Source organism: Chrysochloris asiatica, unplaced genomic scaffold, assembly GCF_000296735.1.
Source record: "Chrysochloris asiatica unplaced genomic scaffold, ChrAsi1.0 scaffold00306, whole genome shotgun sequence".
Taxonomy (NCBI): Eukaryota; Metazoa; Chordata; class Mammalia; order Afrosoricida; family Chrysochloridae; genus Chrysochloris; species Chrysochloris asiatica.
Window position 1 is genome coordinate 1354649 of NW_006408824.1, and position 9615 is coordinate 1364263.

The 9615-nt window shown below is 52.8% G+C and overlaps 1 protein-coding gene across 1 annotated transcript in view; it reads left to right on the forward strand.

Moving 5' to 3' along the window:
- GGT5 (gamma-glutamyltransferase 5) overlaps nt 1-9159 on the forward strand; it is a 26766-nt gene extending 17607 nt beyond the window's left edge. Inside the window, 11 exon segments of the mRNA XM_006874929.1 lie at nt 939-1069; nt 1309-1404; nt 1741-1936; nt 2243-2400; nt 2844-2990; nt 4382-4518; nt 4691-4881; nt 5295-5401; nt 5498-5691; nt 5807-5917; nt 9013-9159. Coding sequence (XP_006874991.1) covers nt 939-1069; nt 1309-1404; nt 1741-1936; nt 2243-2400; nt 2844-2990; nt 4382-4518; nt 4691-4881; nt 5295-5401; nt 5498-5691; nt 5807-5917; nt 9013-9159 — 1615 coding nt within the window.
- The last annotated feature ends 456 nt before the right edge of the window (nt 9160-9615 follow it).

Sequence of the window (9615 nt, forward strand, 5' to 3'; positions counted from 1 at the left end):
GCTATGAGTCAGAACGAACTCCATGGCACATAACCAACAACCAACATACATATGTTGTAGATGGTGAAGGTGACCCCTCCACCCAGGCCCATGGTCTGAGGGTTGACAACACCAGTGCAGAGCTCACCAACTGCTCCTTGTATAGGGATACAGGGTCGCTATGGGATGGAACCAACTCTACGGCACTCACAATACAACAACAATATGTGTACATCAGCACTTCATTTCTTTTACTGGCTTAATATTTCATTGTATGTATGTTCAAATTTTTATTTATTTACTAGTCTGTTGATGGCATTTAGGTTGTTTCTAGCATTTGACAGTTGTGAATATAGCTGTCATGAAAATTGATGAACAAGTCTCAATTTGAGGCTCTGCTCTTCAGTCTTTGGGGTATACTACGAACGGTGGAGTTGGTGGGTCACGTGCTAGTGGTGGCAAGGATGTGAAGTTGAAGCCTCACCCACTGCTGGTGGGGATGTGAGACAGATCAGCCACTGGAAAACAGGTCAAGTTGGAATTGACTAGACGGCAACTGACAACATCCATGTTGACTTCTGAAGTCTAACATCAATTAGTACTTTTCACCTCTAACTCCGCCTTGAGAGGACCTTACCCGCTGCTATCCAGTTAGCTCCCATTCACAGTGACCCCAAAGGACAGGGTAGAACTGCTCCATATAGTCCCCGAGGCTGTCAATGTTGATGGGAGCAGACAGACTTATCTTTCTCCCTCAGAGTGTCTGGGGATTTGAACCTCCCACCTCTTAGTGAGCAGCCCGATGCTTAACCCACTGTGCCACCATGGCTCCTGTATATAGCAAGGGACCAGGTCGATGGCATTGTACTCTGCAATGTGTCGAGCACCATGGACCCAAGTCCCCGGCATAGAGGGAATCTGGGGAGGGGAATGACGGCTCCCTCTGTGTGTGCCCCTAGAACTATCCTGCAGCAGCATGGCTCACCCACGGACGCTGCCATCGCAGCTCTGCTCTGCACTGGTGTTGTCAACCCTCAGAGCATGGGTCTGGGTGGAGGGGTCATTTTCACCATCTACAATGCAACTTCAGGTGAGCCCCAGGGCCCCCATGGTGAGAGGGTGGGCTTATCCACTAGTACTTGGAAACCTGAACGTACCTGCCACGTGCCACTGGCCCACCACCACCCCCTTCACGGCTGCATGTATAAAAGCCCATCTCATGGGTCAGAGAGGGAAACCGAGGCCTAGAGTAGGCAGGGCCCTCTGAGGAGTGAAGTCTGGCGTGGGCAGGGCATCCTTGACCACCCACACACTCTGCCCCGGCTCTAGGGAAGGTGGAGATCATCAATGCCAGAGAAACAGTGCCCAGCAGCCCGGTTCCAGACCTCCTGGACCAGTGTGAGCAGGCCCAGCCGCTGGGCACAGGTGAGGCAATGGAGGGGCCCTGCCCCTACCCTCCATGCCCTGGGGCTGATCAGAACTCTGCCTGAGGGGGCGGCGCAGCTTCCAGAAGAGCCATGACACCTGGCAGTAGGTGACATACCACACAGAGAGGTCCAGAAGTGTCAGTAGAGAGGGCCATGATGCTTTGTGAGGGTCAGTTTGGGGGGCAAAGGGCAGTAGGGAGCTACAGGAGACTGAGCAGGAGGGTCAGGTATATGCATGCTCCTGAGAGCTTGCGCTGGCTGCTATGGGAGCATGGCGCACAGGGCCCCTGGCATGGACCTGGAAGGCCAGAATGGTGACACATCTGCCACGCAGGGGTCCGCTGGATCGGGGTCCCCGGGGAACTCCGTGGCTATGCTGAGGCCCACCGCCGCCATGGCCGCCTGTCCTGGGCACAGCTATTTCAGCCCACCATTGCTCTGCTACGTGGGGATCACCGTGTGCCCTCCATCCTCGGCCGCTTCCTGAGCAACAGTTTCCTGCGGCCTTTCCTGCTCTCCTCGTCTCTGAGGTGAGCTCATATGTGAGCTGCCACATCCTGTCCTGTTGGGGACACTGGAGACGTTCGGTGACTGGGTGGCACATGTAGACCTAGGGGTGCCCCGTGCCAGAACCTAACTCCGAGCAGGGTTCTGGGACCAAAGCTGGATCTGCCTTCCAACATTGGCCACTTTTCACTCTCTGGGAGGTGGCAAGAGGGCTCACACACTGCCCCCTAAGGGCCACAGATGATGAGGGTAGCACTCCCCACCCAGTCCTGGAAAGTCTGTTCCCTATGTCCACCCTGGTCCCTCAGGGCTGCCCTCCCCCCCTTCAGGCAGCTCTTCTTCAATGGAACAGAGCCCCTGAGGGCTCAGGACCCACTGCCATGGCCTGCCCTGGCCTCTACCCTGGAGACTGTGGCTGCAGAGGGTGCAGAGGCCTTCTACACGGGAGCACTGGCCCAGATGCTGGTGGAGGACCTAGCCAAGGAGGGTGAGCACGCTCAGGGTCTCGTCACACTGCAGGAGTAAGCTGTCCTAATGTCCAAGGCCAGGCATCTTGCCAAGTTCAACAAGACATGTACCTCGCCCAGCCCTGAGGTGAAAGTCCTCCCTTTAATGCCAGCAGAAGGCTCAGTGATGGCTGCTTCGGCTCATGGGTCTGGAGGCTGGTCAAGGCTGTCCAGGGCCTGCCTGGGGTGGAGGTGCCCTCTGCAGTCTCCTGGAGGACTGGCCTCTCAAACTCCCCTGTCCAGCCCCCTGCCTCTCGTCTTTGCCCACTCATCCCACCTCTGGTGCCACGCCCACTGCCCCCTTATCACCCTGCTGCTTAGCTGTTGCATGCTGGTCTGGGGGATGGCCCTTTCTGCCTTAGTTTCCCCATATGTACACCTGACCAGGGCTGGGGCACACTGTACCTTCTCCATCTCACCCCAGGGAGCAGGCTGACCTTGCAAGACTTGGCTGCCTTCCAGCCTGAGGTGGTAGAAGCCCTGGAGTTGCCCCTGGGGGACTACACCTTGTATTCACCGCCACCACCAGCAGGGGGTGCAGTTCTCAGCTTCATCCTCAACGTGCTGAGGGGTAAGGGCTCCGCCCCCTGCCAGAGCCCTACTCCAAGGGCCGTCTGGGATCTTGAGAAGACACTACCCTTTTCCAGCTCAGTCCCCTCCTCTGTTCATTGGACCCAGTGGAAACAAGTCTCAACGGGGCTTGGGGAGAGCCATCACTGCCCTGGGGCTAGGATGAAGCTTTGCTGAGGGTCTGACATCACTGCCCACCACTGGGTCTGTCCACTTCCCCCACTGAATGACTACCTCAGGGTACCAGAATAGGTGGGCCTAGAGGTGGTGAGGGTCTATCAGGGGTGAGAACTGCAGGTGGCACAGGTGGTAGAGCATCTTGGCCATATCTGGGCTTGTTGTGTGGCCCACTAACAAAGTGCCACACAAAGGATGGCTTCAAATGACAGAAAGCAATTCTCTCTCAAATGTGGAGGCTGCAAGTCTAAGATCAAGGGGTTGGCAGGGCCTTGCTCCCTCCAGAGTTCCCAGGTGAGAGTCTGTATTTGCCTCTTCGGGCTTCAGCTGGCATTCCTGGGCTTGGGCCTGCATCACTCTGATCTCCGCTCTGTCTTCACATGGTCTTCTCATGCTCTCTGTGTCTCTGTTTTATAAAGACACACGTGATGGCATTTAGGGCCCACCCAAATAATCCAGGAGGAAAGCCTCTTCTCAAAACCCTTAAATTAGTCATATATTTTACCATGTAAGTTAACACTCTCAAGTTCCAGGAATTACCAAAAAAAAAAACTTCACTTCTGACTTTCAGCACTGGACTCCAGCGAATCAATCACAAGGTCAACAGTTCAAACTCATCAACTGCTCTTTGGAAACCCTACACAGGGTCGCGATGAGTCAGAACTGACTCAACGGCACTTAACAACAACAACATAGGACAGAGTAGAACTGCCCTGGAGGGTTTCCAAGACTGTCAACCTTTCGGGGAACAGACTCCCTCAGCTTTCTCCTAAAGAACAGTGTTTTAACCGCTACACCACCAGAGCTCCTTTGTCAGTACGTAGTATATTCGCGATTTTTCAACAGCACCATTGTTTACATGTGTCAATTTCTTCTTCCTTTTTCATTGCTCAGCTTTTGCACAGGCAATTTACAAGGACCATGGCTTTGGTCCTTAGTATAAACTCAACCCAATCCTTTGCCATCAAGTCTGTTCCTACTCATCACAACCCTATTAGGACAGAGTAGAACTTCCCCTGAGGGTTTCCGAGACGGTTAATCTTTACTGAAGCAGACTGCATCATCATTTTTCCATGGAGCCGGCCGGTGGGTTCAAATTGCTGACCTTTCAGTTAGCAACCTAAAGTTTTTTGATGGGGTGACCTAGGGCCCCAAGCCAGCCCACTATTCAACACAGGGTGACCCCAGCTGCTCCCCCTCCACAACACCTCCCAGGGTTCAACTTCTCCTCGGAGTCTACGGCTAGTCCTGAAGGGCGTGTGAACGTGTACCATCATCTGGTGGAGACACTCAAGTTTGCTGGGGGGCAGAGGTGGCGCCTGTGGGACCCTCGGAGCCACCTGGAAGCCCAGGTGAGGTGGTCTGGGGCAGTGTGAGGGGAGGTTAGCCTGTGACCCTCAGGCCAAGAGTCCCAGGCAGCTGATAGAGGTATAAAGAGGCATGTATGGTTCCAGGCAGGGGCCCAGGACAGGGAGGAAGCAGTGGGACCCCACTGACCCTGCACATCTATGTCCCTCTTTCCAGAATGCCTCCCAGGATCTGCTAGAGAAGACCCTGGCCCAGTACATCCGCCAGCAGATTGATGCCCGAGGGGATCACCCGCTAAATCACTACAACTTGGCTGGGCACGGGGGCCAGCTGATGGGCACAGCCCACGTGTCGGTGCTGGGGGAGGATGGTAGTGCCGTGGCTGTTACCAGCACTATCAACACACCGTGCGTGCGTGGGCCCAAGGGACAGGCAGCCTGTCTTTTGTTCCCTGGATCTTAAGCCTCCCCCCCCTCAACAAGTTGGCCAGGAACCCACCCCACCCCAGTGTCCCTGGGCTGTCCCCAAGCAGGGACAGCTGAGTTTTCTTCTTTCCTTCCTCCGTCTGTCAAAGTGCACCCCTCCTGGTCCTACCCCAAGTTGCTTGTGGTGGTTCTAAGTCTACCCAGAAAGATTACTGATAAAGGGATGGATGGGGCTATGGGGACCCTCCTAGGTAGTGCTGGGAGGGGGGCGGGTCATAGCTTCATGTACTGAAGGCAGCTGCTACAATGATGGAGTCTTAGAAGGGTTGCCCAGCAGTCCTGAGTGCCCTAAGAATCCAAGATGGGGATACCCAACTTCTGCTCCATATCTGCAGCTTTGGTGCAATGGTTTACTCTCCGCGGACGGGCATCCTGCTCAACAATGAACTCCTAGACTTATGCTGGAGACGCCCATCAGGCTCTGGCATCACCCCCCAACCTGGTGAGAGCAAGGGCCTCTAACACCTCTTCCCCAGGTTCCCCATAGCTCAGCTGGGGCCAGGAAGTCACCACACTGTGCTGTAACACAGCTTGCTAGTGGTGAATAGGGACAAAGAAGGAAGGCATGGACTCAAGAGGTGATGCCTTGAGTGATACTTGGTCTGACCCCCAGTTCCAGGTGAACGGCCTCCTTCATCCATGGTTCCCTCCATCTTGGTCAACATGGCTCAGGGGTCAACGCTGGTGATTGGCGGGGCTGGCGGGGAGCTTATCATCTCTGCCGTCACCCAGGTGAGTCTCGGGACCCCTGGCTGGAGTGTCCCCTCTTTGGGTGGCCCCTTCATCCTACTCCCTGGGAGCGTGAGGACTGTGTTGCTCCCTCTCAGAGTCTTTCTTCTCTCCTCAGGCCATCATGAACAAGCTGTGGCTTGGCTTTGATCTGAGAGCAGCCATCACCGCCCCCATCCTACATGTCAACAGCATGGGTCGTGTGGCATACGAGCCCAACTTCAGCCAGGTGAGTCTAAAGTCCTCAGAGTGCCAGGTCTTCAGAAGAGACTTCTCAGACTAAAAACCTGAAAGACTTAGCAAAGTCTAAGATCCTGAGCTTCTCCGAGTGTGGTCTGAGCCACACCTAGATTGATTACTTGGGGAGGAGGCCCCTCTAAGTACATGCTTCTCAAAGCTTCCTGGGAGAATCCCAGGTACTAACTGACTGATGTTTTAATTCTGGGGGAGGCACAGGCCAGCCCTGGGGATCCAGGGTGGTGTTGGGAGTGTTTCCATGCTTCTCCTAGGCTAAGGACTTCAGTGTCTTGGTCCCCAGGTCTGCTTATGCCATCCTCTGGGAACTATTATTTCCCGGATATTCTCTCTCAAAATCTTCCTCATGGTGACTTATTTTCTTGTGCAATTTGCAACATGCCTTTTTGAGTTCATTGGTCAACAAGTTGTTTGTCCCATGGCAATCTGAAGAAGGATTTTGTTCTAGAGTATTGGAAATTGGACTGGTCTTCATTTCTGTTTTAGTTCCCCCTCTAAAGCCCATGGCAGGTCTGAATGCACTCGGTGTGCCTTTTCCCCCTCCAGAAAGGTGGTCAGCTTCCTCAGAGTTCCTTTGGGCTGGTGAATGCCCTTTGATAGAACCTATTTAAAAGACCAGCAGCTTTTCAAGGCTCCAAGCTTTATATACCTGGGGTCAGTCAATTCAGTCAGCTGGGGCTCAAGGTTCTCAAAGTTGTCTTTCCTGTTGTGAGTCTCTCTTGCGCTCAACGCTCCTTCCATGACCCTTCTCTGAGGACTATAGATGGAGGGGCATTTGGTCCAAGAGAGGTATAATCTCTTCAGGTCTTGGAACTCAGGACGCGAGCCCATCAAGTTCAAATTCTCAGAGTCTGAGGCCCTCCCTGAGTAGGGTCCTCTCAGTGGTGGGAGGACTCTGCATACTCCCTTGGAACCCATAAGTTCCAGGGGTTTTAGGTGTGAAGAAGCTCAGGATCTTAGGCCCTTCCATCTTGTGCCTATGCTGTCTTTTGTCTGTGACGTCTATACTGAAGACCTGTCACTCTGAGGACCTTAGACTCTGAGAATTTGGGAGATGATAGTCTGGAATCCAGGGTTTGTGGACTCTAATAACTGACCAGTCTTTCAGGAGTCAGAATGTTGGCTGTTCAGGTCTCATGTTCTCCCACTGAGAAAATCCTAGACTCTGGGCTTAGAGACCTTGAGTCTCCAAGGACATTCACAAGCAAGACCCAAGACTGAGGCCAGGACTTCGTGACTCATGGCCTTGAATTTGACTACTAGACTCTAAGGAATGTAATCTCCGAGGACTATAGGTCCTGTGGCTTTTGTAGTAAGGACCTGGGACTTCAAGAACATTGGGCAGTTAATGAGCAGGTACAGAGAAACCCAATCAGAGGGTGTAGCACTTCAATCATCTTGTTCCTCCTAGAGGTTCAGGTAGTATGGTCTCCTAAGAATCAGAGGCCTCGCTCATCCTCAGGACACAGAACATTGGGAATGTTGTTCCTAAGTGTCTTTGGAATCTAGGACCCTGGTGGAGTGGGCTAAGGTTTCCATCTGTTGGTCTAAAATGGTTATCTAGATATGTAAGGCCTGGTCAGGATTTTTGCCCCTTTGCAGACTGCTGCCTGGGACCCATCATTCAAGGTGGTATCTTAGAAACCAACACTGCAGGGTTAAGGTCTTTTGTCTTGGTTTCTAACCCCTTCTGATTTCACAGACTCCATGTCTAGGACCTGAGCCTGTAGGACAGGAGTGAGGAACCCTTTTTCTGTCAACATTTGCCATCATTTGCAGGCCATACAAAATTATCAACTTAAAAATTAACCTGCTATATTTGGTCAAACATTTAATTAACTCATTCCTAATGTGATGACCCATAGTGGTTATGAATCGGGCTGTGAAACTCAGGTTCAGCAGTTCGAAACTACCAGCTGTTCCATGGGAGAAAGATGAGGCTTTCTGTCCCTGTAAAGATTTACAGCCTCAGAAACCCTGTGCAGGGTCACTATGAGTCGGAACCGAAGCCACAGCACATAACAACAACGATGTGATGACTGGAATTGCATGTGCCATGGCAGGGCCAGACCAAATTATTTTGTGGGCCTTATACACCCCTGCTTTCGGGCCTCACACTCTGAGTAACTCAGACTCTAGGGCCACTGGTATCATTAACTTAGGTGTCACTTTGCTTGGACAATTGGGTGCTCAGAATGAATGACATCTGTGGTTCTGGGTCCTTCTCTTAGCTTAATCCCCAGCCAGTAGGATCCTAAACTAGAGGGACGGTGAGCCCTGAGGAGTTTGACTATTATGTTCTTGGGTGTTGAAAGTCTCTAATCTCATGTATTAAGGTCTCAGGTCTTCTTTTCTGTTTGTGTTGGGATCTCAGGTCCTATGTTCCTGGTATCAAAGGTCTCAAGTCTAGTGTGTGTCAGGATCTTAGATTCGGTGTTCCTGGGTGTCAAAGGTGCCAAGTCTCCTCTTGTCTATTGGGTCCTATACAGCACAATAGTGCTCAAGTTGGTGGATCCTGGATACCTGGCACTTGAACCTCTTCCTTCTCAATGTCTGGAGGTTCCTGGGTATGATGAACCTGAAGTAGGGAGATTGTGAGACCTGAGACTCCAAAGGTCCTAGCCTCTCCCTTCTAGAGAGTTCTGCTTACAAGGTCCTCAGAACAGTGGGCCTTTCAAGCCAAGTCCTTAGATGTTGCTTCCTTTACCAAATGTGCCCAGCATGTTTCAAATCTTGCATTCTAAGAACCTTGGTGTCCTGAGACCCAGCACAGAGGTGAATTTGCATCTCAAGGTCTTTCTGGCCAAGGGACCTGTGTCAAGTCCTCTGGCCATATTCCCTGGAGACTTTGATCTGTTTAGGCCACAGACTCCCTGTACTCCAAGCCAGACTGACCATGGCTGTCTCCAATACTCTGCCAGTCCACAATCCTTCCTGGGAAAGTCTCAGGATCTGAGGACTGGATATTGTCCTACATTTTCAGTTGATTTTCTCAGGTTCCTGCTCCAGATTCTCTGGAGGTGGACTGAAACTCCATGCCCCTGTGAACCCACCTTCTCTCTCCTCTAGGAGGTGCAAATGGGGCTCCGGGACAGGGGCCAGAATGAGACTAGGATACCCATCTTCCTGAACGTGGTCCAGGCTGTGTCCCAGGAGGGGGCCTGTGTGTTCGCTGTGTCTGACCCAAGGAAGGATGGGGAGGCCGCAGGCTACTGAGGAGAAGTGCCCTGTGAGAGCCAGACTCCGCCCTGCTGTCTCTCCGAGCTCCAGCTGACTCTCTAACTCTAGATCCGGGGCTGGAAAAGGTGGAGACCAGCCTGCTGGAGGGTGAAGACTGGTGCTGAACCTCCTCCCTGATCCCTGCCTCCAGCTCTGGCCCCTCTCTCACCGTCCCCAGGTCACTCATCCAGGCCTCCCAGCCCACCCCCTCTGGCTTCACGTACCTCTGTATATCATCCAGTCCAACATTAAAGTGAAGGCCCGGCTCTGGAGGCTCTGGGTGCAGTCCTCATAAAGCACTGTCTGTGGGTGAAGCCCTGAGCTCTTGCCATCTTCTACACACTCCAGTGTGGGAAAACTGAGGCCCCATCTTCACCCCATTCCATCCAATCCATCCCAGTGTTAGCCGAGCACAGCTAGGGGGCAGTCTGTTGAGCCTGAGTCTTGTCCTCC